General features: G+C 65.3%; 11 protein-coding genes across 11 annotated transcripts; 7 read left to right on the top strand and 4 right to left on the bottom strand.

Annotated features, from left to right (window-relative positions):
* Positions 1–138: 138 nt before the first annotated feature.
* On the top strand, positions 139–753 carry JCM10292_005949 (BAG family molecular chaperone regulator; the record flags this gene model as incomplete). Its single annotated transcript, XM_076649997.1, has 1 exon — positions 139–753. The coding sequence occupies one exon, from the start codon at positions 139–141 to the stop codon at positions 751–753; it is 615 nt and encodes a 204-aa protein (XP_076504461.1).
* A 1,066-nt stretch (positions 754–1,819) lies between these two features.
* JCM10292_005948 (uncharacterized protein) lies at positions 1,820–3,619 on the top strand (the record flags this gene model as incomplete). The annotated part of the gene is made up of 5 exons (XM_076649996.1): positions 1,820–2,402; positions 2,488–2,789; positions 2,862–2,908; positions 2,982–3,371; positions 3,472–3,619. The coding sequence occupies 5 exons, from the start codon at positions 1,820–1,822 to the stop codon at positions 3,617–3,619; spliced, it is 1,470 nt and encodes a 489-aa protein (XP_076504460.1).
* Positions 3,620–3,988: 369 nt separating this feature from the next.
* Positions 3,989–5,621, bottom strand: JCM10292_005947 (uncharacterized protein; the record flags this gene model as incomplete). The annotated part of the gene is made up of 7 exons (XM_076649995.1): positions 3,989–4,214; positions 4,358–4,410; positions 4,483–4,563; positions 4,648–5,106; positions 5,207–5,296; positions 5,407–5,472; positions 5,583–5,621. The coding sequence occupies 7 exons, from the start codon at positions 5,619–5,621 to the stop codon at positions 3,989–3,991; spliced, it is 1,014 nt and encodes a 337-aa protein (XP_076504459.1).
* A 283-nt stretch (positions 5,622–5,904) lies between these two features.
* AXL2 (Axl2p) lies at positions 5,905–9,819 on the bottom strand (the record flags this gene model as incomplete). Its single annotated transcript, XM_076649994.1, has 1 exon — positions 5,905–9,819. The coding sequence occupies one exon, from the start codon at positions 9,817–9,819 to the stop codon at positions 5,905–5,907; it is 3,915 nt and encodes a 1,304-aa protein (XP_076504458.1).
* Positions 9,820–11,472: 1,653 nt separating this feature from the next.
* On the top strand, positions 11,473–12,540 carry JCM10292_005945 (uncharacterized protein; the record flags this gene model as incomplete). Its single annotated transcript, XM_076649993.1, has 4 exons — positions 11,473–11,679; positions 11,742–11,949; positions 12,011–12,073; positions 12,137–12,540. The coding sequence occupies 4 exons, from the start codon at positions 11,473–11,475 to the stop codon at positions 12,538–12,540; spliced, it is 882 nt and encodes a 293-aa protein (XP_076504457.1).
* Positions 12,541–13,106: 566 nt separating this feature from the next.
* Positions 13,107–15,008, bottom strand: IDH2 (isocitrate dehydrogenase (NAD(+)) IDH2; the record flags this gene model as incomplete). Its single annotated transcript, XM_076649992.1, has 11 exons — positions 13,107–13,202; positions 13,281–13,348; positions 13,423–13,454; positions 13,518–13,601; positions 13,665–13,717; positions 13,801–13,954; positions 14,029–14,332; positions 14,395–14,578; positions 14,652–14,683; positions 14,776–14,845; positions 14,964–15,008. 11 exons carry the CDS (start codon positions 15,006–15,008, stop codon positions 13,107–13,109), a joined length of 1,122 nt encoding a protein of 373 aa, XP_076504456.1.
* Positions 15,009–15,245: 237 nt separating this feature from the next.
* IDH1 (isocitrate dehydrogenase (NAD(+)) IDH1) lies at positions 15,246–17,300 on the top strand (the record flags this gene model as incomplete). The annotated part of the gene is made up of 11 exons (XM_076649991.1): positions 15,246–15,290; positions 15,484–15,573; positions 15,641–15,706; positions 15,771–15,888; positions 15,947–16,137; positions 16,198–16,299; positions 16,368–16,486; positions 16,554–16,727; positions 16,923–16,948; positions 17,018–17,103; positions 17,187–17,300. 11 exons carry the CDS (start codon positions 15,246–15,248, stop codon positions 17,298–17,300), a joined length of 1,131 nt encoding a protein of 376 aa, XP_076504455.1.
* Positions 17,301–17,668: 368 nt separating this feature from the next.
* On the top strand, positions 17,669–18,930 carry JCM10292_005942 (uncharacterized protein; the record flags this gene model as incomplete). The annotated part of the gene is made up of 2 exons (XM_076649990.1): positions 17,669–18,749; positions 18,806–18,930. The coding sequence occupies 2 exons, from the start codon at positions 17,669–17,671 to the stop codon at positions 18,928–18,930; spliced, it is 1,206 nt and encodes a 401-aa protein (XP_076504454.1).
* A 318-nt stretch (positions 18,931–19,248) lies between these two features.
* Positions 19,249–20,844, top strand: JCM10292_005941 (uncharacterized protein; the record flags this gene model as incomplete). The annotated part of the gene is made up of 1 exon (XM_076649989.1): positions 19,249–20,844. One exon carries the CDS (start codon positions 19,249–19,251, stop codon positions 20,842–20,844), a length of 1,596 nt encoding a protein of 531 aa, XP_076504453.1.
* Positions 20,845–21,184: 340 nt separating this feature from the next.
* JCM10292_005940 (type I glyceraldehyde-3-phosphate dehydrogenase) lies at positions 21,185–22,951 on the top strand (the record flags this gene model as incomplete). Its single annotated transcript, XM_076649988.1, has 8 exons — positions 21,185–21,245; positions 21,325–21,369; positions 21,437–21,743; positions 21,817–21,908; positions 21,976–22,110; positions 22,179–22,271; positions 22,411–22,701; positions 22,833–22,951. The coding sequence occupies 8 exons, from the start codon at positions 21,185–21,187 to the stop codon at positions 22,949–22,951; spliced, it is 1,143 nt and encodes a 380-aa protein (XP_076504452.1).
* A 150-nt stretch (positions 22,952–23,101) lies between these two features.
* Positions 23,102–26,033, bottom strand: JCM10292_005939 (fungal specific transcription factor domain-containing protein; the record flags this gene model as incomplete). The annotated part of the gene is made up of 9 exons (XM_076649987.1): positions 23,102–23,838; positions 23,902–24,272; positions 24,338–24,448; positions 24,506–24,654; positions 24,716–24,880; positions 24,938–25,067; positions 25,120–25,508; positions 25,944–25,967; positions 26,028–26,033. The coding sequence occupies 9 exons, from the start codon at positions 26,031–26,033 to the stop codon at positions 23,102–23,104; spliced, it is 2,082 nt and encodes a 693-aa protein (XP_076504451.1).
* Between the last annotated feature and the right edge of the window lie 143 nt (positions 26,034–26,176).

Raw genomic sequence — 26,176 nt, 5'->3', positions numbered from 1 at the left:
GCTCCCGCCCCACAGAGTGCGCAGCGAGGTTGGTACGAGCTGCAGTCTCTCTGTCGACGGCGATCGCTCGCTCGGGTCGAGTCGAGGCTGCTCTCTCTCCGACTCTTCACTGCTTTCCAGGCGAGACACTCCTGGGGAATGCCGCTGTTCAACTCGAGCAACCCCTGGCGCACCCAGCAGCCCGCCCCCGCCCCCGTCCCCGCCCGCTCCCACTCGCCTCGCACCGCAGCACCGCCTCGTCCTCGCCCGCCCGCTCCACCCGCCGACACGCGCGACGACCGCACGCGCGCACTCGACCACCTCGCCCTCCTCCGCACCCGCTTCCACCACCTCGCCCGCACCTTCCACCCGCCGCCCGCCCCCGCCCTCTCCTTCCAGCCCAAGGCCACCCCCGACAGCCCCAAGCTCGCGTTCGACTCGATCAACGCCCCCGTACACGCCTACGAGGAGGGGCTCACCCGCCTCCTCACAGAGCTCGACGCGGTAGACAGCGGCGGAGACCCCGACGTCCGCGCCGCAAGGAAGGGCCTAGTAAAGGCAGTCGAGGGCGAGGCGCAGCGCGTAGAGCGATGGAGGAGGCAGTGCTTCGAGGCAAGCGTGCGCGGCGAAGACGGGCCCGAATGGGACGGCCCGCCAGAGGAGGCTGCCGCGCAGACCAACGGGTCGGCGGCGGGCGTCTCGGGCGCACAACCTGCGGTGACTAGGCCTGGTGCGCTCGCGCTTGCCCCTCTGCGAAGGAGGACATTCTACTGACAACCCGTTTCGACGGACAGCCTCCTCGCGCAACCTCCCGCCTCTCGTCGCTTCCTCCACCACCACCGCCAGCGCTCCCTCGGCGCACAACAACGCACGCTCCACCTCCTCTCGCTCCGCCTCGCCTTCTCCCTCTCGCCGCGCCGCTTCTTCCTCCCAGCACCAGCAGCATCAGCAGCGTTCCCCTCGCGCTCCCGCAGGTGCCAAACTCCCCTGCACCGCACCGCCGTCCTCACGTCCCGGCCCTCCACCCACCCAACAGCAGCAGCAGCAGCGTCCCCTCTCTAGCTCATGGGCTCGCGCTCCGGGACCTGCGGGAGCGGGTCCGCGCTCGAGATACGGATACGGCGACGAGGCGGACGAACGTGGCGCGAGATACGACGGCTGGGGAGTTCCGCCGGGGCTGGGGCAGGGGCAAGAAGGGGGCAGGATGGGGCGGTTTGTGGACCGGATGGCGGAGCGGTATGCGCCTGACTTTGGGGGCGAGGATGGCAGGTCGGGGAGGGGAGGGAGGGAGGGGAGAGGGGGTGCGTGGGGAGGGGCGGGCGGAGGGAGGAGCGGGACGGGCGGGTGGGGCTGGTGAGGGCGGTGCGGCTTGGGGAGACGAGCTAGGAGAGGAGGGAGAGGAGGAGCCTTTGAAGAGGCGGCGGGTGTACATAGACCGGGAGGACCGCGTGCATCTTGCGATAGACACTTTCTTTCGTGTGCCGCCCATTCGCGTTGGCAGACTGCGCCTTAAGCAGGTGCCGACGAAGTCTGCTGCCTCCTCGCGCAGTCATGTACGTAGGTAGCTGCGGAAGAAGGCTATCGCAGCGTAGTTGCGCAGAGGCAGCGGCGTCGCACCTCGCCCTCCCGGTCGACATCGGAATCGACGTCAACCCTCTGACCGAGAGCCTCATTTACCCCCTCTCTCTCTGTGTCCTGCGCTCGCGCGCGTGCGCGTGGCGCTCGGCCGTGCCATCATCGCTTGCGATCCCGTGCGTCGCGGAGGCAGATCGCGTGGGGCCGAAACCTGCCCCTCCTCTTCTCTCGCTCTCGCCTCACAGCTCACTCGGCTATACAGAGCATGGGCATCTTCCACAAGAAGGACAAGTCGCCCTCGGGCTTCTTCACCGTCGACGAGTCGGACGCGCACCACCCGGAGCCAAAGCGCGAGTCGACGTCAACGTCTTCGCCGCGCGCCTCGACCGACTCGCCCTCTGCTGCTGCCGCTGCTGCCAAGAAGGACGAGCTCAAGCGCGACGTGCCCCACTCGCGCGAGACGCAGCAGCGTCACCACGACCACGACGACGAGCGCCGCGAAGGGAGCGTCAACACGCTCGCGGGCGAGGGCGTCCTCGCTGCGCCCGCCGCCGCCGCCGCAGGTGCTGCTGCTGCGGGTGCTCCGTCCTCCCACGCTACCGCCGCCGCCGCTCCCGGACCGGCGCACGCCCAGTCGCAACCTCTCCCCGCCGGCGCCGCCGCTCCGGCTTCGTCGTCTTCCGCCTCACGCGGCCTCGCCAGCTCTGCCGGCGACGCACCGACGCGCATCCGCGAGACGGCGGCGGCGCCGCACGGGCACCACGAGCAACCCAGGCACGACGCCGTGCTGAGCGAGGAGCAGGCCAAGCTCGCGCAGCATGACCACAAGTACCTGCAGCCTGTCGTGCGTGCGTCGTCGATTCGCTTCACTGTCTGCTGAGCCCGTCGAAGAGGGGAAAGGCTGATGGTTAGAGGACACGGCGTTGCGCGCAGACGAGCGCCGGCACATCCACGAGGTCGAGGAAGTCGAGCGGCACCGCGTCGTCGACCGGCACGTGCACCACGTGCAGCACCACGTGCAGCCGCTCCTCGACGAGCGGCACCTCGAGGTCGTGCACTCGTTCCGCGAGGTCCCCGTCACGCACGTCGAGGAGAACCACGCCTCGACCGACGAGGACCGCAGGCTCCTCGCGCGCTTGAACGCACAGAGCGTGAGCTCGTACACGGTAGTGCCCCACGAGAGGACCCGGATCGACAAGGGCGAGACGCAGGTCACCGAGAATGTCGTGCATCATGTCCGTCTTTTAGCACTCTCCCGCTTTTCTGCGCCTCGGTACATCACTGACCCAGCTACTTACGTCCCGCAGTACCACACGATCGTCATGCCCGTCTGGCAGCGCGACCTGCACGAGTTGTAGGTCTCGCCATCCCCGTCGCTTCTTGAAGCCCAACCCAAAGCCTGACTGATTGGCCTTGTACCTTCGCAGCTACCGCCTCAACTCGAACTTCTCCCCCGAGACCATGATCACCCCCTCGGGTGCCCCGCTCTCCTCGAGCGCCTACAACCCTGCCTCGCCCCCCGTTCAAGGCGCCTTCGCGACCGCTTCGCACCCTCCCGGCGCCCGCATCGTCCCCGGCGGTCCGTCGCTCTCTGGCCCGCCGCAGCCGCGCGAGGGACACAAGCTCGTGCCGGACGACCGCGACGACGTCGGCGGCGAGAGCACGCGGTACGAGGTCGAGTTTGTCAACCGCGAACCCGTGTTTGCGCAGAGCCACCACCGCCACGGCCCGGCAGCCGTCCAGCCGCAGCAGCAGGCACAGGGCGTGCCGGGCGCTATGGGATTGTTCGAGAACCAGCAGCGCGGTTCGATCAAGTCGTGCGTCTCCGTCCCACCCCTCCGGCTCCGCAGCCTTCCCAAGACTGACTCGCTCTGCCGTCCGTTTCCGAGATAGGACCGGCACCTCTGCTCGCCACAGCCGCGTCCCGTCGATGGGTCACACGGCCGCCGCCGCGCCGCTCGACACGACCGTTGGTCACGGCGCGCGCGCGCCGCCGCCGCCGCAGCAGGCGGTTTCGGGCCTCGAGAGCGGCGTGCAGGGGATGAACCTTGGCGTCGCGCGCTGAGCGCGGGCATCGACACCGCCAGCGCAGAAGGAGGAAGGAAAGGCGAAAGAATCCGCAGGAGGAGCAGGTGAGCCCCGCCGTTGTTGTCTTTCTCTCTCTCTCGCTTCCGCACGAACTCTCGAACCACAGACAAACTCTCCTCAACTCAGTATCCGTGCCAGTAACCCTTATGTAGCTTTACACCTCCCACGTAGCAAAGCGCTGTTCCATGTGCAAAGTATACTTTGTTTCTTGCTCGAACAGAGGGTGAGCACGAGTACGGGTGGGTATCGTAGCACGACAAGAAGAAGCAAGCACGGCTGGTATGTACTCCGACTCTTTCTCCCATGCCCGCTGCAGCGCAACGCCATGCGTGCCCTCAGCTCCCGCCTAGTCCTCGTCGTCCTCGCTGTCGACCTCGGCCTTGCTCAGCCCCCTCCCCGAGCCGCGCACGCCCACCTTGTCCGTCGGCGTCGACGCCGCCCGCTTCGGCTTCTTGTCGCTGTCGTCGTCGTCCGAGTCGACTTCGTCCTTGACCGAGCCGGCGCCCTCGTCGTCCGAGGGCGGCGGGATGAGCGAGGCGTGCTCTTCGGGGTCGAACTCGTACAGGTGCGCCCTGTCGCCGAGGATTTGGACAATCACGGATGTCACGAGGGATGAAGATGCGTCAGCTGGCCTGTCCAAGCGGCAAGTAGAATTCGCAAACCGCCGTGAGAGGCGGCTCGTTTGCTGTTTCGCGACGGAAGCTGGACCGCTCACCCGATGTGCTTCGCCATGGTGAAAGAGTTGATGCGGTTGAAGGGCAGCACGAGCTGTCACGCGTACGAGGCGCCTCGTCAGTCGAGGCCCGCCTCCCCAGATCAAGCTGAAGCTGCGAGGCGTACCTTGAGCTTTTCGTCCGGAAGGATGTCGGTCTTCTTTTTCGGATCTTGCAAGTTGTTCGCCTTGATGTAGCGCCAGAGGTACTGTGCAGGGGATTGCAACATCTGTGTCAGTCGATCCGCCGGCGGACGACAAGCAGCACCGACGAGAGAGGCGCATCCACGCACCTTGGTCACGCCCGGCCTGCTCGCGACCTGCACGCCGCACACTTCCGCAAGCTCGTGACTGAGCAAGTGGGGCTTGTTGAACCCCGAGTTGCCCGTCTTGCGCTTCTTCTTCTTCTTGGCCGCGCCATCGTCGCTCTCGCCATCGTCGTCCGACACGCGCGCCTTGCTCTTCCTCCCGCCGGCACGCTTGCGCGATGATGCGCTCGACGAGCCGCCGTTGCGCGTCGTGCGCCCGCCCGACATGGCTGCGAATTCGGCCTGGAGCTGGCGCGCAAAGGCGGCGTCGGCGTCTTCGTCGGCGTTGGGCTTGGCGGAGGTCGCGAGGGGAAAGGCGGGGGACGAGGCCGGGGGGTCTTCGAGCGAGGCAGAGGGCGAGCGCGAGCGCTTCAGCTTGGTGAATGAGGGCAGCTTGGGTTTGACATCCTCGACCGCGGGTGCAGGTGTCGGCTCCTCCTTGGCCTGCGACGGAAGTGATTCGTGAGGACGGACTCGACTAACTACGAGTAGGCCCAGCCCACTGGAGTGAGCACTGGGCACACCCGATGGAAGGCAGCCTCACCTCGTCCCCACCTCCGCCCGTGAAGACGTCCTTGATGACCTCGTCAATCTCGCGCTTGTGTGCAGCGACATCGAGCTCTGTATACTTTGCCTGCGAGCAGGGAAACAGCCCAGCGAGTCAGCGCATCTGTCGAGACAAGCGCAGACAAGCTCTGGAAGCGCCCGACGAAGGCAGAGCGGGCCAGACGAGAGCGTGCGCACCTGCAGTTGCCGCCGGACGCCCTTGGCCGTGATGCTGTCGCGGTCAGCGTCCGCGAGGATGGCCGTCTGCGCGCTCCAAGCTGCTGTCAGCACGGGAAAGGGGCCGCAAGCTGACTCGCAGTGATGAGGACGTCGAGAGCGTCAGACGCCCCCGAAAGGCAAAGGAAGCGACGCACGATGTCTGGACGCAGACTGTCTGCGTTGAACGCGGCCATGCTGCTTCTGAGCGCACAGTCGAGCGAGCGAAACCAGCCGAAGCCATCCGGGGCCGGCTGGCCGCAGCGACAGCGATCCTGCACAAGTCGCTCCTCTTCTCTCGAGACCGAAGGACACGCCTAGGTGGTCAACACGCTTGGATTAGGAAAGCACTGCTCGTCCTACACAGTCCGAAATACCGGGGAGAAGCGGGGTAAGGCTACAGCACAACACGCGGAACGACGATGCGAAGGGAAGCAATGTGCAAGCTAGAAAGGTCAGAGGGGAAAGGGAGGTCCCGCCTCAGTACGTCACAATTCTCAACTCGCCCTCGTCTTCCTCGGCCGCGCCCGCGCGCTCGACGACAACCGACTCGCGGTGCCCGACGACGAGGTCGAACCGCCCGACGACCTGCTCCGTCACGTCGCGCACGGGCGAACCGCTGCGCGTCGGCGACCCGGTCGTGCGCTGCTCCTTGCGCTCGACGACGATGACGGGGAGCGAGCCGACGTCGACGCGCCGCGCGAGGCCGTACACCTCGATCGCGCCGCCGTCAAAGTGCACCCACGACGGGAGGTCGGCGATGCCCTCGTCCTCGTCGTCCTCGTCCGCGCGAGGCGCAGTCGAGAGCCGCTTGGACTGGTCGAAGCGCGACAGCTCGACGTACGCGTGGTATGTCACGCGCGGCGGCCCGCTCCGCCCGGGCGACGCCGTGATGCTCGCGAAAGGCGGCGGATCGAGCCGCGGGACGAAGCGGAAGGGCTCGTTGACGTACAGCTGCACGCGCAGCGGCTCGAGGTACGACGACGTGCGCTTGTGGTGCGACGGCGAGCCGGACGAGCGCGCGGCGGACGAGGTTGCGGCGGTCGGCTGGGACGAGGCGGCGGAGAAGACGTCGGAGCGGGGAGTGGGCGGAACGTCGTGCGAGTAGTGGCTCGCGCTGTCGTGCGTGAAGGAGGATGGCATGTAGGGAGACACCTGCGTCGAAGCGACCGAGCCGACGTAGCGCACGCCGCCAGCGCTCAGCCGCTGCTCGTCATCGAAGCTTGTACGGCTCAGCACCGACTCGCCATACGCAGATCGAGAGCGCCACGTCTCGCGGTTCGACGCAGACGCCGAAGGGTAGAACACGGCCGAGGTCGTCGGCGAGCCCTCCCACTCTGGCGGTGCGTACACGCCGCTGCGCGGTCTCGGTCGGCCCTCGTCGTCGTACGCCTCGTCGTCCGCGTCCTCGTCGTCCTCCCACGCGTCCTCGACCGCGTCATCGTCGTAGTCGCGCTCCGCATCCGTCGGCTCGGACGGCCGCCGCGCCGCCAGCGACGTCTGCGACGTAAGTGTGCGCGAAAAGGGCGGCGGCCTGCGCTCCTGGGTGAACGCAATGAGGCGCGCCGGCGCGTGCGACTCGCTCGAGTGCCCTTCGGAGGGATAGCTCCCCGAGCGCGACGGCGACGAGTACTGCTGGAAGTGCTGCGCCTGGTGTTCGCTGTACGCGACGCTCGCGTCGAGCAGCTCCTCGCTGCGCTCCTGCTCCTCGCCCCGGCCCGACGAGCCCGTCGTCGAATCCGAGTGCGAAGCGACCATGCGGATCCCGCCGCCCATCTCGTCCTCCTCGACTGCGCCATCCTGCAGCTGCTCCTCGCTCTCCTCGCGCGCGTACGGCGGTCGAGCGACGACATCGTACGTGTCCCTCGTCGGGCTCGGCGCCGGCGAGCCACCCGGGCTCGCAGTCGGGCTCCTGGGCGGCAGCGGGAGGAAGTCGCGCCTGCGCTGCGGGACCGAACCGGGCCCGCGTCTCGTCCCACCCGCGGACCTTGCTCCGCTCGACGCGATCGACCCAGACGACGACGGCGTCGGCGAGCCGAATCCGCTCCCGAGCCCGCTCCCGCTGCCAGAGCGGCTCGTCGTGCGCCGGTGCGGGACCGAGCGCGAAGAGCCTGCGGGCGAGGGCGCCGAGCGGTCCGAGTAGAATAAGCTAGAGCTCGCGCCGCTCTCCCAGCTCGACACGCGCCCGCTCGCGCCGGCCGCCGGACCCGCCGTCGCTGCACCTGCCGAGTAGGTCCCGTCGCCGCCGCGCCCGCCCTCCGAGACGACGACGATGCGGCGCGGCTCGTCCGCGTCGTCGTCGATGCCGAGGCCGTACAGGGACGACTCGTGCGGGAGGGGCGGGTTGCCGGACCGCTGCGGCGAGCCAAGCGAATGCGCGCTGCGGTCCTTGCCCTTGCCGCTCGCAAAGCCCGCCACGGCGGCGACACCGCCGCGCATGGCGTCGAGTACGCTCCCGCCCGAGTCGCTGCGGAAGAGGCGGCCCATGATGTCGAAGCGACTGGGATTGGGCGGCTGGAGTGGGTGGCCGTGCGGCGTTGTTGGCGTGGGAGGCGGCTCGTCCGCCTCGTGCAGCGTCGTCAGCGGACGGTGCTGGACGACCGTGATCGGAAGCGCGAGCTGCTCTGCGCCCGCGACGGGCGGGGCGAGCTGGTGGTGCTTCTTAGACGGCGAATCCCACTTCTCGCGCGCAGCGACGGGCGAGCCGTCCTTCTCGTACATGCTCGGCGAGGTGCCTGCGATGGTGAGCGCGCTGCTCGAATAGGCGGTCGGATCGGGTGACGAGCCGGTAACGGAGGGGTTGAGCGGGCGCGGGTGCGAGATGAGGAGGCCGCCGTTCTTGCCGCCGGCTGGGCCATCTCGGCGCTTGCGGCGGTAGCAGCACGCAAGAAGGACGAGTGCAGCGATGAGCAGTGGAAGGCCCAACCCGAGACCGATGCCCAGACCCAGCTTTGCGTCGTGCGAGAGCCCCTTCTTGTCCATCGATGGAGACGACGTCGGGTGCGTCGAGTTGCCGCCGCCCTCGATGACGGAGAGGACGAACGAGGCACGAGAGACGGCCGACGTCGACGGGTCGAGCGCATCAAGCGTGACCGACGCGTTCTGGTAAGAAGGGATTTCGTCGGGCGCCGTGCCGGAAAGGGTGAACGTCGAGGCGTCGAAGGTGACCCAGGACGCAGCCGACTCGGGAGAGACGGTCGTGCTGAACGAGGTGTCCTTCAGCGAGGAGGGCAGGGCGCGCTTGGTACGGCTTGGCGTGGTTGACGAGGAGGCGAGGAAGGCGCCGAGGTCCTGCTCGAACTTCTTGCCAACTTGTACGTCGATGTTGGCCGGGAAAGCGGACGAGTCGAACACAGACGCCGAGACGACGAGCGAGAGGTTTGCCTGCAACGTGTTGTTGTACTGATCGACGAGAGAGAGCGGCAGCGACAGGCCTTCGTCACCGGTCGGCGCAAAGCTCGCCGGCACCTCGCCCGAAACCGTCAGGTTGGACGGGTCGAATTGAAGGAAGCTCGCTGCCGTCAGGTCAAGCGAGATGCTCGACAGGTCGGCACGCTCGACGGTCGAGTTATCGAGGCGAAGCTGGTCGAGCGGGACCGTGTAGTTTACGGGCCCGCCGACTGTCGCGTTGACGCTCGGGAAGACGCCGACGCCAGTGCCGTTACTCTGGACGAGCTCGAAGGAGTGGGTCGTCACGCTGATGCGAAAGCTCTGCCTCGCGTCGCCATATCCGAAACGCTCGCTCGCGACCAGGTCGATCTCGTACTCGCCGTCGCTGTACGGCGCGAGTCCACCAAACGTGACCGTCTGGTTGTCGAACTGAATCCACGACGGGAGCGTCGTCGTGCCGCGCTCGAACGCCGAGTAGTACATGCGCTGCCGCTGCGCATTCTCGATCGTGTACTGCTGAAAACCGAACGAGAAGCTCCACTGCGGCGGGACCTTGAGCGCACCGCCCGGAGTGAGCGTGCCGCCGCCGGAGACGGCAGCGGCGCGCTCAAGCTGCTCCGACAGTGGGAGGCGCACGTATGGCGCAGGCTCGGAGCCAGAGTCGACGACGAGGAGCGTGAAGCGCCCTGTCGCGCTCACGCCATCGTTCGCGTCGGTCGCACGGACGGATACGACTGTCGAGCCGATGTCGGACGAGGGAGGCGTGCCGGAAAAGGTCGCGCTCGCGGGGTCGAAGGTGGCCCAGCTCGGAACGTTGGAGCCTGCGGCGAGCGAGACAGTGCCGCCACTCGACGAGGAGAATGTGCCGGAGAGGAGAGCGAATGTCCAGGGCTCGCCTGTCCGCGCGACGGGCGGACGCTGCGCCTGAAGCGGGTAGACGAGGGTCGGGGCCGCAAGGACGGCAGGAAGGAGGAGGGCGACGAGGACGGCCGCGAAGAATCGCATGGTGTGTGTGGTGCTGTCGAGCAAGTCAAGCGGCGTTCTTTGGGTGGTGGACGGTGGAGCAGGGGCCGAAGGAGCCGAGGTGTGCAGAGGCGGAACCGAAACGAGCGTCGACGAGCGGATTGCTCAAGTGGGTATCCTGTAGGCTCTGGGCTGGTCAGCCTGGCTGTGCCGAAGCAGCGCGGCGCTTCAGGCCCAGCCAGAGACAAGTTGGGACGCACCTCCTCCCCGAGGTCTGGTCACGACAGCGCCTCTACGAGAGCCTGGTGCACCGGTTCCACCAGTGCGACAGCTCTCACGCGCACAGTCCCGAGCCTGGGTGCGGTGCTAGTCAGCTCGGGCGGTCTGCAAAGACAGGGTCACGCCGTGAGACGCACGTCTGGCTCGAGGAACGCCTTGTCCCGAACGCGCGAGGCGGTGCCGGGCAAGCGAGGAGCAGCGAGACGGGCTGTGCGAGCCTGTGCAGCGCTAAGTCCCTGCGTCTAAGCGGCGAAGAGAGTCTCTGCGGAAGGCGAGGAAAAGCGTCGCGGCCGTTGAGAAGGTCGACGGCCGACGCGTCGAGCGCGCGTCTCGCCGCGAGCAACGCGACGTCCGCCTCGTCTTCGCCCTCGAAGACACCCTACGGCAGATGGGCTGACTGATGCGTCTTCTCTACTTACCGTGTGCCACACCTTCGGTGCTCGCTTCCCGTGCTCGTTGCCGGAAGAGGCTGGCATGCTCCACTCGTTCTCCTCGTCATCACGCCGCTCTTCCGCCGCTTCGTCGTTTGTCCGCTCTCTTCCGGCACCGCGACGCTGCTTTCTGTAGAGCTGTACCGCAACTGGATGGCTACGCTCTGACTATCGGACTCAGAGCTTCCAGCCGTGCACCCCTCACATTGACCTCCTGCCTTACTTTCCGCATTCCCGCCCGCAAAGCTGCTCATGAAGCGCTCATACCACCAGGTATCGGAACGGAGAGGCACAGGGCCAACAGTCTACTTTTCACGCTGCAGGTACGACAGAGAGAGGTTCGTTCACCCCGACTCCTCGTCCCCCCTTTTCCAAACTCCGCGCAGACATCTATGCCACCGCTCACTCACGCGTGAGAAAGAAGAGTGGGAGATCAGATTTTGCTCGGCCGTGTCCAGAATCTCGCATGTGCACCGGTCGCACAAGTTTTGCCCGATCAAGTCCAGGACAAGCTGCCCGCATTGAAGCCGCCCTCGGCAATGGGTGCCCGCAGCACGGACGGACCGAGACAGTGGTCGTCACCGTCTCTCGAATACTGCTTTGAATGGTGCGGACACGAGAGAGCAGCAAGCGCACCGAGACACTCGCTCGAACACGCACGTCTCGGAGACGTCGCCGTCGCACAGCTGCTTGCGTCGACGCTCTCCCTTGGCTCCTCGTCGATAGTCAAGCTTCCAATGCGCCTGTGGGGATGACCCGGGCCGCACACGACGGATCCTGACGGCCTTTTGGTTCTGGGACGCGGCAGCAATTTGCACGTGAAACAGCGCGTTCGATCGAGGCTCCCGCTCGCCCTCAGATGAAGCGAGGAGACAGCTCCAGTAGCCTTCCCTTCTCCCTGCATCGCTGTGCAAGGTGCGTGAGCAGCAGCACACGCTCTTCAAGCAGCTCAATCGCCGCAACAATTCTCCTTCGATCACGCCAGATGATGAGCGGGGACGAGCACATCGCGGCACCCGGCACAGAGTCACCAGTCCAGCATCCCAGCCTCAAAGACAGCAGAGCGCAGACCGCAACCGGCGCGCTCAACAGCTTGCGGGCGGGCAAGGGCAACGGTCGCGTGGCGGCGGAGGGAAGGGAGACGTCGATTGTCCGGGTAGGAGTTCCGGACGGCGGTCGAGAGAGTGACAAGGTGCGCACGCCTGCTTCAACGCCATTGCAACGCATCCAGCTGACCTGCTCGGTTCAACGCAGCACGAGGCAAAGCGGAAGGTTGCCGCCAAAATTGAGGACATTCGCATCAAGCTGGAGGAGCGGGACGAGACGATCTACGAGATGAAGCGGCTCATCGCTGAACTCAAGGCCTTCGAGGCCTCTTCCGTCAAGTACGCGCTCAGGGAGGCCGTCGCCGAGCTCTACGACGAAATCACCGTCAAAGAGGTGCTGTGGAGGAGCGCGGCAGGTGCGCACGCGGTCTGCTTCTCGTGCATCTACTTATGGCTGATACTACTTGTCTGAAACAGGGCTCTACGAGGTCTTGAGGGAACAGGCGGAGTACCTCAAGCTGCCAGTGGAAGAGCTTTCCTGTGAGCGGGACACAGCCTGCTCTCTCTTCAATGGCTGATCTGACTCTGCGCTGCCTCGCGTAGACGAACACTTTGCCCTTGGACTCGTCGACGCGGGCGTGATCAACTGCGGGGTTCTTCCGGCAAAGAGGCCCAAGTCGAAGCCAACCGACGCACACAACGTCGTCCACACGTTCCCGATCTGGGTCGCGCACCCTGCGCTCCGCCGCCTCTGCGCCGCCTTCCTCATCCTTGTTCAGCACGACTTTGCGACAAGCGAAACTCAAACGCGGAACAAGCTTGCGCACCCCAGGCCGACCTGGAACAAGTTCTGGACGATCCACGCCGGAAGATTAGCGCAGATGGGCTTCACCGAGCGGTCTGCAGTGCTACTCTACGAGAGGCTCACAAAGACCGTGATCGACTTTCCGGGCAACCGCCCGCGGGACTTTGCGTTCCCGCCAAGCACCCTTCCTCGGCACTGGTAGATCCCCGGCTTCCTCCGCACTTTGTATTCTTGCTCTTCATACTTCCAGAGCCCTTACTGCTCATGGTCTCGGCATGTCTCTCTAGAGAGTGCAAAACTGGAACAGCAAAAGAGGGAGAGAGTGGAGAGCAGCCTGCTTCCGCGTCCCGAGCCCGCCTGTCTTCTCTTCCTCTTTCATCTCGACAGGTCAAGCGCGACCCACAGACCAGTGTAAGCTGCGCTTTGCTTGCTCGCGCATGCGGGGCAGCTAAGCGGCTCGCCGTCAAAGCAGAACGAGGCGGAACGGCGAGAGGTCGGTCGCTTGCAGTCCTTTCTCGCGTCGTGGTCTCGCAGCGTTCCCATTTGCTGCCACGCAGCAGCCTCAGCCACAGAAGGCGCGGACGGCAGCAGAGGGAGCGGCAATGAAGGTGGTTACTTTTCACACACACAAGACACAAGAGAGACCCCGACCCGTCGCTCCCTCCCAACCCCTCCTTCTTCGGTGGCGTCTTCCTCGGCCCTCGTCCCGCACCGTCTCCCGCACGTCTATATCCCTGCCCACAGGAGAGCAAGCAGAATCACGATGCTTTACTGGCCGAGCTTCTTGAGGATCTCGGACGTGTACTGGTCGCACGACGCCTTGCCGCCCAAGTCGCGCGTGATGAAGCGGCCCTCGGCGATCGTCTACAGACGGAGCGCACGTCCAATCAGTCAGTCAGTCAGTCAGCAGTCGAGTGAGGGGCATGGCTGCGGAAAACGCACCGAGAGCGCCGCCTTCTCGATAGCCGCCGCCTGCTCGAAGAGGTTCATGTGCCGGAGCATCATGATGCCTGCATTCGCGAGGTTATGATGGTGTCAGTACATACATACCACTGATCAGAGAGCATAAGGCGCGAAGACGCACCGGAAAGGAGGAGCGCGGTCGGGTTTGCGAGGCTGCAGGACCGGCACTCGACATCAGCGCTCTATGCTCTTCTCGCACATAGGGGTAAGACGCACCCCTTGCCCGCAATGTCGGGTGCCGAGCCGTGCACGGCCTCGAAGATGGACGCGTCCTTGCCGATGTTGCCGGACGGCGTGAGACTGCGACAAGCATGTCTCGTCAATTCCGAGTCCAGGAGCGTGGAATAAAGGACGGGAACGCACCCGAGACCGCCGATCAGGCCGGCGCACATGTCGGAGAGGATGTCACCGTAAAGCTGCGAAACGTGAAAAGCGCAACCTCGTCAGTGCTCCGTGCCCTCGAGTCGCAAGCCGCGCTGCTCCAGACGAGACGACGCACGTTGGGCATGACCATGACGCGGTCGGCGTAGGGCGCCGGGTTCTGGACGATGCGGAGGCAGACACGGTCGAGGAGGTCCTCGTCGTACTGGATGTCGGGGTACTCGGGGGCGATCTCGCGGCACGCGCGGAGGAACATGCCGTCCGACATCTTCCTGCGAGACGCGACGCGTGTGATCCAGGATCAGTGATCGTGTCTACGAGCGGGGGGAGGAAAGGGTGCGCGCACATGATGGGCGCCTTGTGGACGGCGGTGACGTGCGGGCGGCCGTTGGCCTTGGCGTACTCGAAGGCGTAGCGGGCGACGCGGGACGAGGCGTCGTGGGTGATGAGCTTGATCGACTGGACGACGCCGTCGACGACCTCGTGCTCGATGCCAGAGTACTCGCCCTCGGTGTTTTCGCGGATGATGACCGTGTCGACATTGTCGTACGCCGTCTTGTAGCCCTCGACCGAGCGGCAGGGGCGGACGTTGGCGTAGAGGTTAAACGTGCGGCGGAGCGTGAGGTTGAGCGAGACGTGGCCCTTGCCGACTGTGGGAACGCGAGCGGTCAGACTCGCTCCTCGCGTTTGGCCCCTCGCTCGGGAGACTGACTCGGGGTGGCGAGGGGACCCTTGAGCGCGATCGTGTTCTTCTTGATGCTGGCAATGGCGTCGGCAGGGATGGTCGAGACGCCGTCGACGATGGTGGGCGCGACCGAGACCTCTTCCCACTTGATGGGCGCCTTGGCAGCGCTGAAGATCTCCTTGACCGACTGCGAGATCTCGGGGCCGATACCCTGCGTGGGAGAGGGAGACAAGGTGAGCGACAGGCTCAGTGAAGTGAGCGGGATCCCGTGGGCGCAGACTCACGTCGCCGGGGATGAGGGTGACGTTGATGGTGCCTGCATGTGTGTCTCTGGTGAGCGAGGGTGCTCTCCTGGGCAGACCTGCGCCGTGTGGAGAGCGAGGCGAGAGGGCGAGGGTGAAGGCTCACCGTCGGCGTTGGTGTTCGGGACAAAGTTGCCCGTGCCCTTGTTGGCCGGGGTGGCGTAGGACCTCGCAGCCTGCGTGCACGAGTACTGGAGGGTCAATCGCACAGATCAGGCGGCGGGGCGGGGCGGGCGAGCGAGCTGGAGCGCAAGGGCGAGTGACGGGCGCGTCGGAGATGAAAGAGGGACGCACGGGGAGGGAGCGCGTGGAAGCGCGGAGGGCCGAGCGGGCAAACATGGCGGGCAGGCGAGCGGCGGGGCAGAGAGACGGGCAGGGGCAGGGGCAGCAGCAGAGAGCTCGGCGCACGCAGGCTGAGGCAGGTACGAGCGGAGCGGGCGAGCGCGCGGTGCGGGCTGGCGGCGTTGCCCTCGGCGCCTCGGCCTTGGTGGGCGCCCGCCCGTGCACTGCCGCGTGCTCGCCCGCGCTCACCTCGCCTCGTCCTCCAGCCAGCTCAAGCTCGCGCGCCCGTGCAGGATGTTCCCCAAGCCCCAGATCCTCCGCCCCGCCCAGGCCCATCTCGTGCGCCCCCCGCTCCTCTGCCCGCCGTCGCTTCGGACTGCCGCTGACGCTCCCTCTCTCTCTGCCTTGCATCTCGTCCTCGCTTCTCTGCGCGCGTCTGACCTCCTGCGCGCGTCTGGTTGCCCCCATCCCCTCTCTCACCCCGCGATCTGCCCTCGGATCCTGCGCGCATCACCTCGGACGCGGAAAACAGGCCGGCCAGGCTCGTCTCGCTACCACGCTCGGAGTCGGCATCCAGAAGCCCTCGCCCGTCCAGCCTACCAAGTACGGCGGCGTCTACTCGGTACGTGTCGTCTCTGGGGCTCCTACGCCGCACAAGCGAGGCGCTCACGCAGCTTGCCCGTCCGCAGGTCACCCTCATCCCCGGCGACGGTGTCGGCAAGGAGATCACGCAGTCGGTCGAGGAGATCTTCGAGGTGCGCCTACTGAGCCTTCTCGTGTCTAATAACAACCCGGCTGACACGCAGAACCGCCCCGCAGCACGCCAACGTCCCCGTCGAGTTTGAGAAGTTCAACATCTCGGGCGGCACGCCCGACGATGCGGCCCTCTTCAAGCGCTCGATGGACTCGCTCAAGCGCAACAAGGTCGGCCTCAAGGGTGGGCATCGTCTCCAACCGCAGACCCGCGCGTCGAGCTGACACCGAGACACGCTCAGGTATCCTCTACACCCCGGTCGAGCGCTCTGGCCACACGTCGTGGAACGTCGCCATGCGCCAGCAGCTCGACATCTACGCCTCGGTCGTCCTGTGCAAGAGCGTCCCGGGCTTCCCGACCCGCCACAAGGACGTCGACTTTGCCATCATCCGCGAGAACACCGAGGGCGAGTACTCGGGCCTCGAGCACCAGGTGCGTCAGCCCCTCTCTTTCGTCTCCCTGGGCGTTTATCCTGACTGTGTCCGTACGCAGTCGTCCCCGGGCGTCGTCGAGTCGCTCAAGATCATGACCCGGCACAAGACGGAGCGCATCGCGCGCTTCGCGTTCGACTTTGCGATCAAGAACGGCCGCAAGGTGCGCCTTTGCGCTCACACGTCTTGCTCAGAGCGTGCGCGCGCTGACCGTGGAAGCGCGGCAAACAGCACGTCACGGCGGTCCACAAGGCCAACATCATGAAGCTCGGTGACGGTCTCTTCCTCAACACGTGCCGCCGCGTCGCAGAGGAGTACAAGGACTCGGGCATCACCTTCTCCGACATGATGTGCGTCTCTGCCTTCTCCGCTCACCTCGCCAGTCTCGACTAACGCGCCTTCGCCTCCCCCAAACAGCGTCGACAACACGTCGATGCAGCTCGTCAACCGCCCGCAACAGTTTGACGTCATGGTCATGCCCAACCTCTACGGGTCGATCGTCTCGAACATCGGTGCCGCCCTCGTCGGCGGGCCGGGCATCGTCCCCGGCGCAAACATTGGGCGAGAGTTTGCGCTGTTCGAGCCGGGCTGGCAAGTCCGATTTTTCCCCTTTTCTCCGACACGCGATCTCAGAGTCGCTGGGTGTGATTCTCTCCGTCGAGAGACGCATGAGAGGGCGGAATTTGAGATGACTTGTGCTGACCCTGTCCTCATTCATCCCTTTTCCTCGTCCTTTTCGCCCGCCGGCCCCCACGTCCGCTATGACTGTGCTACGCCTCACAACAGCCGTCACGTCGCGAAAGACATTGAGGGTGCGTGCATTCACGGTACCCACCTTGTGTGACAGCTCCTGACCCAAGATATCGTTGCGCACGACTCAGGCCAGGATGTTGCGAACCCCTCAGCGATGCTGCTGTCCGCCACTCTCATGCTCCGTCATCTCGGCCTTGACCACCACGCCAACAACGTGAGCGTTACCTCTCCGGGTCGATCTCCTTCGCCATTTTCTGTGCGGCGGCGCTGACCACCAGTTCTGCGGGCGTGCCACAGATTGCCTCGGCCGTGTACCAGGTCATCGCGGACGGCAAGGTCCGCACGCCCGACATGGGCGGCAACTCGCACACGACCGACATGACGCGCGCCGTCATCAAGGCGCTCAAGTGAGCAGCCTTTCGGAGCGCGGGCGGTCCCGCCGGGTCGAGCTGCGGCTGGCGGGTGAACGAGGTTGTAAAGAGGTGGGTGGGTGAGGAGGCGAGAGGGTAAAACGGCGCGCAGGATGCGGCGCGAGGTGTGGTGGAGGGGAGGGCGGAGGGCGAGAGGGAGGCTCTCTCGCGCGTAGAATGGATCGTCTCTCTGCTGTGTCTATTTCTTCGGTGTTACCATACCATGAACCCATTGCGGCACTACACTACACGGCGAACACCCATTGCGAGCGTTGCCGCGGAGATAGGCCGGACTCGTCCCTCGAGCTCGAGGCGATCAGGCGGAGACGAAAGCTGCCGTTCCTCCATCCCACCGCAGTCTGGCCCAGCATGACGCGCTTGCCGACCCAGCCAGAGCTCACACAGGCTGTAGCGCTCCGCTCCGGCTTCTACGCGCTCCCGCTCAGCAACGGCAAGACTCACCTCTTCGCTCGGGCTCACCACGCCGTCTCGGACGACAGCACCGCCAGCGGGGCGGCCGCAGCCGGCTCGAGCTCGTCTAAGCAGCTCTTTGTGACGGGATTGCCGCTCGGGATCAGCGAGAAGGGCTTGCGGACGGCGCTCGGCAAGGTGTGGAGCGAGGTCAAGGTCAAGGAGGTCCGCTTCCTCGAGACGGGCGCGGCGGGCGAGGACGAGACGGTCACGGTATTGGAGCAGGAGCGGCTGCGAGCAGCGGCAGCGGATGAGGGGGAAGGCGACGAGGAGGACGTTGCGCCGCTCCTCCTGCCCGAAGCTCTCGCCTCTTCCGCGTCATCATCCTCCACCGCGCCGACTTCGGCTATCGTCACCTTCTCCTCGACCCCCGCCCTTCCGCCCGCGGCCTACCCCTCGTCAACCCCGCTCACCCTCCCCGTCGCGCCCTCTTTCCTCTCGGTCTCTCGCACTCGCCACGCTCTCGCGCGCCCGCCGCGCAGCGTCGTCACGGCGCACGTGGACGACTGGATGCGAGCCTTCGACGCGCAGAAGCTCGCCGCCGCGCCGCCGCGGTACTCTGCCGAGGTCGCCGCGGCCGAGAAGGCCGCGCGCGAAAAGGAGGACAAGAAGCGGCGTAACAAGAAGGGCGCGAAGCGCGGCGAGGTCGACGTCGGCCCCGTGCCGGGCTCTGCTGCCGAGGCGCTCGCGAAACACGCGGCGTACCAGGCGCGGATGCGCGACCCCGACTTTAACCCGGACGAGGAGGTCGAGGGCGAGTGGCAGACGGTGAGCCGCGGCGGCAAGCACGGCAAGAGCCTGCTTCCGACGGGCGTCACGCCCACTGTCACGGGATACGGGGGCGTCACGGTCAAGGTGGCGGGCAAGAAGCGCGGGCGCGCGAGCGAGCAGGACGACGAGCTCAACCGCGACGCCGGGATCAAGAAGATTGTCGGCGAGGGCTTCTACCGGTTCAACCAGGCCGAGGGGCGCAGGAAGCGTGCGTGTTGATTTCCCTTCCGTCTGGAGAAGCGCACTAACGAGGTCTCATTACAGAGCTGGCGAACCTCCAGGCCAAGTTTGAGGAGGACAAGCGCCGTCTGGACCGGATGCGCGGCGCTGGCGGTGCAGGTGCAGGGCGCGGGCGAGGACGAGGGCAGGGCAGGTTCAAGCCGTACTGAGTCTGCGTGCAAGACGTTGAGCTTGCCGCGAAGTCGTCGTCCGAGAGAGTTGCACCTGACAGCTCTGTCTCGGCATCCGCACGCACCTCTCGGCGAGAGCGTCATGCTCGAGTAGTCTACACGCTCTTCTGCCTCGCCTGAATTGTTGTACACCTTTGCGCATAGGCAGCGCCGACGCATCGGCGTACCTTCACCGCCTCGTCCTGTTTACGCGGCACAAACTCGGCGTCGGCTGGTCTGGGTAGCGTGGGCAAGAACGCACGCCGCTAATCTACAGCCCACATCTGACTGTCCGCACTTCCACGGCCTCTCGAGGCGATGAACGACCTAGCGGTTCGTCGCCCCGCTTCGAGCGATGAGGCGAGTCAGAGCCGGCCGTCGCTCGAGCAGCTCAAGACGCGTGCGATCGAGGCTCTGAACGAGGCCGCTGAGCACCCGACGCCGCCAAACCTGCGCAAGAAGCGCTTCTCGACGGTCACGACTTCGTCCGTCTCACTCGCCAACTCGCTCCTCACGCCGCCGCCAGCGTACGAGACGGCGATCCGCACGTCGGACAGCGACACTCCTTCTGCCTCGCCCTCGCGCCAGCCGAGACACCGTCCTCGCCCGCGGTCCCGTCCCGCGTCGCCTTCCCCCACTGCGTCCGATGAGGACCCGACATCGGACTCGGACGACCCGCTCAACGAGCTCTTGCGCCTCACCAGCTCGCTCCTGAGCACGAGCACAAGCATCCTCGCGTCTTCCTCGTCACTACACGCTTCCCTCTCCCGCCTCCTCCGCAGCGACGCTCTCCGCCCTCCCGCCGCCTCTTTCGCATCCTCGTCTGCCGCTCAGGCAGCGACAGCAGGCGCGAGAGCCGAGCTCGAGCTACGACACGAGCTCGCTCGCGCAGACGGCGCAGACGGGCGGCTTAGGGCGATCGAGCTCGAGGCGGAGCGGCGCAGCCGGGGCGATGCGCGCGCTCTGCTTGCGGCCCGTTCGGCGGATGAGGGTGCGCCTGGCTCGCCGAGTACGAGGAGAAGTAGTGTCGCGTGGCAGGATCGCGCAGAGCGCGGGAGGACTCTGTACGTGACGGCGACGGCTGGATCCTCGACGGGTCTCGAGGGTCTCGGCGAGGAGAGCGACGAGCGCGACGAAGCGGTGCCCGTCGCGAGCAGCAGCATCGGGCTTGGTGCACCGCCACGCTCAGATCCGCGGCCGCGCCGCACACCTAGCGCCGCGCAGGACCTGCTCGGGCGGCTCGCAGCGCAGAAGTCTTCGACCGAGCGAGACTCTGCGCCCGCCGGGCCTGCTGACTCCGGCGGCGCCGACGCCGACGCGCTCTCATCGCATTCAGCGCCTGCTTCCGCGCTGAGTACGCCGGTACGGCTGCGTGTTGCAGCGCGGCAGGCTGGCTCGATTGCGACTACCCCTCCCGCCCTTTCTGCCCGCGCCTCCTCCTCCTCGCTCGTACCGCCACGCGCGCTTCCTATCCCCTCCAGCATGCTCTCGAGCGGCGAGGCGACACCTGTAGCGCTCTCGATCACACCGCAGACTCCCTCGTCGTCCTTCCTCCCGCCGTCCACACTTCGCCCATCGCACCGCCGCCGCACCTCGACCGCCCTCCACGGCAGCTCTGCGCTCGCGGGATCGCTGGCGCAACAGCAACACGGCAGCGCGACGACTTCGCTTGCGTCGTTCGAGGCGCTCCTCGCCGGCAGCGAAGCCGCGGCTTCGCCGGGACGCGCGACCGACGGCGCGAGAGCGGCCGGCAGCGCTGCGAGCGCGAGTCTGAGGGCTCTCGCGGGCGGTGCAGAGCCGGGCAAGTCAGTCGGAGAAGGCGAGAGGGCACGGAGTGTCGCAGGCGGCGATGGAGGCGGAGATGCGGCGACGGGCGGCGGGCGCGATGGCGGCGCGAGAGGGTGGTGGTGGTGACCTCGGAAGTCCTTGTACAGCTTTCGTCCGTTCCGGTGCGCACTCGCGTTCAGTCCAGTTGTTCGTCGTAACACTCGAGTACCTACGTCCGTCTGAATCATAACTCCCACCGGGACGAAGCGCGGGAGCTCGCCGAGGGAAGGCTGCTCGGACATGATTGTGCCTTGCCGAAGTGGAGACTGCACACCCCAACACTGCGGGAAAACGGGAGAGAGGGCGCGGGCTTGTCGGGACAGGAGACCCCCACTCTCATTCCGCGTCGCCCCGGGACGCCTCGACCGCGTGTCCGCACAAGAGCGGTGCTTTCGTCCTGCTCCTACGCCGCTACACGAGACGGAACATGCCTCACGCAACGACAGACCAGCGCTGCAAGATCGGGATCAACGGCTTTGGCCGTATCGGTGCGCTTCTATCTCTCGCCCCGGCGAGATCTTCCGCTGACTTGCCTACCCGAAATCGATGGTGCCTCAATCCACGCAGGCCGCGCCGCTTTCCGGGCGTCTCTCGACCGAGACGATCTCCTCGGTACGTTCGACCGTCGTGATGCGCGTGATTGCCCGTCGTCGCTGACCTTCGCCGCTTCCGCGCACAGTCGTCGCCATCAACCACACCGCGCCAAACCTCCGCACCCTGCTCTACAGCATCCACTTCGACTCGACGCACGGCCGCTTGAAGCATGCCGACGACCTCACGCTCGACGAGGACAAGCTGTGCCTCGTGTTCCGCGGCCGGCGCATCCGCCTCTTCTCCGAGCGTGACCCCACCAAGCTCGACTGGGCGGGTGCTGGGGCGGAGTACATCATTGAGGCGACGGGCAAGATGCTGACGACGCCGTCGGCGAGCCAGCACCTGGACCGGCCGGGAGGAGCGAAGAAGGTCATCATGTCGGCGCCTGCCAAGTACGTCTGAACTCGCAGCCCTATCAGCTCGTGACTGATCTCATTGACTTGAACTGACATACACTGCCTACAGGGATGCCGAGACCAAGACGATCGTGGTTGGCGTCAACCGCAAGGAGTACAGCCCGCTCGACAAGGTCATCTCGAACGCCTCGTGCACTGTGGGTTCTCTTCTATCGCATTCACACGAGATTTGTGACCCTTGTAAGACTGACAACTGATGCACCCACAGACCAACTGCCCGCGCCACTCGCCAAGGTCCTTCACGACCAATTCGGCATCGAGACGGGCATGATGACGACTGTGCACGCTTCCACCTCGTCTCAGCCTATCCTCGATGGCTACAGCAAGAAGAGTGTGCGCCTGGGTGCGTCCAAATCAAATTGCAGAGTGCTGGCCTTGCTGCAGCTGACCTTAACCTTCTCATTTGCTCAGGTCGCGGCGTCGGCTCGAACATCATCCCGACTTCCACCGGCGCATCCAAGGCGGTCGCTCTTGTCCTCCCCGAGCTTGCTGGAAAGTTTACCGGTACGTCTACGCATTGCCGTCCCGCTCGGAGTCTCTCTACTCCGCTTCGTCGCCACTGCTTCCCGCTCGCTGTCAAGGCGCCCGCGCGTGTGCTCAGCGCACAAACATACCGTGCTTACCTGTCGTCACCATCGTACAGGCATCAGCGTCCGCGTTCCCGTGAACAACGTCTCGATGGTCGACTTGACCGTCACTCTCGCTCGCCCGGCTGCGACCAAGGAGGAGCTCTTGCACCCTCTGCGCGAGGCTGCCGCCGGCCGACGCAAGTTCTCTATTGCGCCAATGACCAACGTCATCGCCGTCTGCGACGAGGAGCTCGTGTCGCACGATTTCCTCGGATGGGACCAATCTTGCGTTGTTGACGCTGCTGCGACGGTCGGACTGAACCCCACGACCTGGAAGATCATCGCATGGTACGACAACGAGTGGGGTCCGTCAAGATCGCGTCGTTCTGGGTCTCCAGGGCGCTACGCTGACCGTTTCTTGGCTTTTCTCTCCTTTCGCGCGCTTGCGCTTGTTACCTGCTTGCTGCGCCTCGTCGATACCTCTCAACGCATGCAGCTTACTCTGTACGCCTCCTCGACCTCGCCAAGTACATGTACACTGTCGACAACGGCCTCCAAAGCGGCTACCAGACGCCGCAACCCCCCTCCCTCACACCTCTCGCTACCGCTGCCTGATGCTCCCCGCCCCCGCACGTGCCGTAGTACATTTCTGTACGATGTATTGCTGCGATGATATGGTCGATCGTTCCTGGCCAGCTGCAAGATGCTGCCTCTCGGAACAGATCACTCGCGAGCAGACCGTATTGGCTTATGCAAACGACAGCTCTACAGCATCGGCGCGTTCGGAACTGGCCCTGGCTGTACACCCGCACCGCTCCATGGCATCGCGCCGGGCCCTTCGAGAAACGACCGCAGGTCAAAGGGCTGCCAGCCCAACGCGTCCGTGCCCGGTCCCTCAGTTTGGCCGCCCGCAGCCCCTTCGAAAGACCCAGCGGTCGAGCCTGCAAGATCATCGAATGCGGGCCAGCCTTCGAAGACATCGGCGACTGCGCCAAGGTGATCCGGGAGCGAGAGGATTTCCGAGTTCATCCACCACCAGGCGTCGAGCTCGCTCTGGGGCGAAGTGAGCTGGTCGGCCGGCGGAGGAGCGGCGGGAGCGCCACGTTGAGGCGCGGCTGGATGCGAGGGAGAAAGAAGGATGGCGGGAGCGGGAGCGGCGGAAGGCGGGACGCCCGGTCTTGCAAGCGTGGGCGAGAGGAGGGGTCCAGCCGACGGTCCGGCTGACGGAGGGGCGGTGTTGGCGTGATTTGGCGGGCCAAAGAGCTGGAGGAGTGGGATGAGTTCTGGCAGGTCGCCGTTGAGCGAGCGGAGGAGCGTTGCGATCCGGTCGAGTGCTAGCGAGGCAACGTCCCACCTCGCGGCGTGGTGACTCGAGGTGAGGGTGACCACAAGCCGCGTAAAGAGGACGCCACAAGCTGTGCGCGTTGTGGGGTCGACGGCCGATGCCGTCATGGCGGTGCGGATGAGGAGAGCGCCCGCGGCCGAAATGATGAAGGAGCAGTCTGCATCGTGGAACAGATCAATCAGACAAAAATTCGCGGACAAAGACGAGCGAGTGAACGCACAAGGAGCCCAGAAGGCGCCATAGTCTTCCGGCCGAAGATGCTCGAGGAACTCGACGATGGTCTGCACGAGGGCAAGAGCCGTACGCGAAGACAGCACAAGCTGCTCCGGGCTAGGCTTCTCGAGCGAAGCCATAGTGAGTCGCAGGAGTGTCATCTCGACGCCAAGCTTGCACAACTGGAAGCTCCGGACGCCCGTCGGCGCCGGAGTCGTTGGAGGAGCCTCGACTCCAGGCAGGGCGGTCAGAACGAAAGGCAGGTCGCGCTCGAGGCTCGCCACTTCTGCCCCTGCCTTCTCTAGCAGCGCGAGTCGATCCGAAGGCTTGCCGTGCTCTGATGTTGCACGAACGGTGAAGAAGTCGCGGAGGATGGCGCTGTGAAAATCGGTCAGTACTCCCGTCTTTGCTCAATGCCAGAATTGCGAGCAGATAAAACCTACTCGACGATGAGGGTGAGGCGACACCAAGCGATGTAGGACTGCGAGGAAGCATCTGCCGCGGCGAAGTCGCTCGGAAGCGGAAGCGGGACGTTCCAGTCGTCTCGGGCAATGCTATCTCAACGTCTGTCAGCTTGTGCGCGTAGAGATGAACGGTAGGGAGGAACGCACTTGCTCGGACGCCCGTACCAGAGAGCCCGCCACTTGTCCGTGATCAGGACAGCCCACCACAGCCGCTTTCGCAACCGGCGCTCCAACTCGGGAATGCGCCATCGCGACGGGTCAATGTGCAGTCCGAGAAGTTGGGCTGCGCTCGTGAGCTGCGTGCAGGCTAGGTCAGTTGATCTGCATTCATCGTTAGAGCACGCGAGACAGACGCACCCGACCCATGGCAATGTGGTTTTGTGCTAGGTTGATGGCTGGTCGCGAGCTAATGGTCACGAGCGCTTGCTGCAGAGTCTGAAGCGTAGGCTGGCGGTAGCCGTCCTCCAGGGAGAGCAGAACTTGACGCCAGAGGTGCTTGTGCGCCGGGCGGATCTCGTGTACCTGCAGGGTCAACGTTATCAGGTATGAGAGTTCGAGACGTGCGGAGGTTTAACGCACGTATGATGTCGAGTGTGCGAGCAAGCTGGTGAGGACACCATACGAGATGCCTCGCTGCTGCAAACTTGCAATGTCCGACGTCGCCTGATCATCCAGAATCGGCAAGGCGGGCTGTGTCTGGCGCAGGTAGCTGTGCGACAGTCGTCAGCAGCCTTCGTTCACAAAGTGGCGAAGGAACGCACATCTCCACGAGGCGCTGCGGCGCATCAGGTGTGAGGGCCGATAATGCTGCGTCGTACAGGCGACGCGCGGCCGGAGCGGCAGTACCATACATGAGCGAAGGGGTTTGGACAAAGAAAACGGGCAGGTCGTGGTCATTCGAGACCTGGCGGAAAGAGACATCGCCCGGATGCGTGGCGACGTGTTCGTCGGCAACGCTAAAAGTCGTGTCGCTGAAGGCATGGCTACTGATGTAGTGCAGCTCCGCGCGCCCGTCTTCAGGCGCCAAAGAAGGGCCGGTCGGATCGGCGGGGAACACGTGCGGCTTTGGTGGTACGGAGAGCTGCTGTACGAGCGAGAGGACCGACTGAAGCGTATCTGACGATTGTCGAGCGCTAGTATTCGACGAGGACTGCCGTGTCGGAGTTCAGTCAGACACTCTGACTCGAGCATGACAGATGAATCGAGAGGTGGAACAGACTCGAGAGGATGAGCGCGCCTTGGACGGATGCAGCGAGTCCGTCGGGCTGGGCACAATGGGCGCAAAATTGTTGCGCGATAGTAGGCTCAAGCCTTGCGCAGCGTCCTATTAATTTGACTAGGTGAGTGCAGTGCAGACAAGAAAGCTGTGAGTGCGTCACACACCTGCGTCGCCTGACCAGCAGGTCGCTCCTGCTCGTTCACGTCAACCTTGGGCTTGCGTACCCGCATTGTTGGCGGATCGTCGAATGTACAAGGCTTTGCGCGCGCTTGGCATCTCTTGCATGGCTCGCCGCGGACGGGAATGATGCACTGGTGCTTCTGCCGTCCTGCAGATGAGTGTCAACAGCTCGTCTCGCCTCCTCACCCAGGGAATGGTCGGGCGCACGACCTGCAAGAGCGTCGTCAGTTCAGTGAAGTACAAGATCATGAACAGTCACGCAGAACGCACAGACATCGCAAGGCCGGTCCCGCCGCGAGCGCTTCAAGCGTGCCGACTCTGCGGGATTCGCACAGTGGTCAGCGCGGCTTGTTGAGCAGACCGTACACAAGAGCTTGGTCGCACCTGGCTGTAGCAAGTCCGCACTGCTGCTGCGAGCT

This window comes from Rhodotorula paludigena, assembly GCF_050403205.1.
Source record: "Rhodotorula paludigena JCM10292 DNA, Rt_paludigena_JCM10292v1_ctg30, whole genome shotgun sequence".
Lineage (NCBI taxonomy): Eukaryota > Fungi > Basidiomycota > Microbotryomycetes > Sporidiobolales > Sporidiobolaceae > Rhodotorula > Rhodotorula paludigena.
This window is presented reverse-complemented; position numbering and strand designations above follow the sequence as displayed.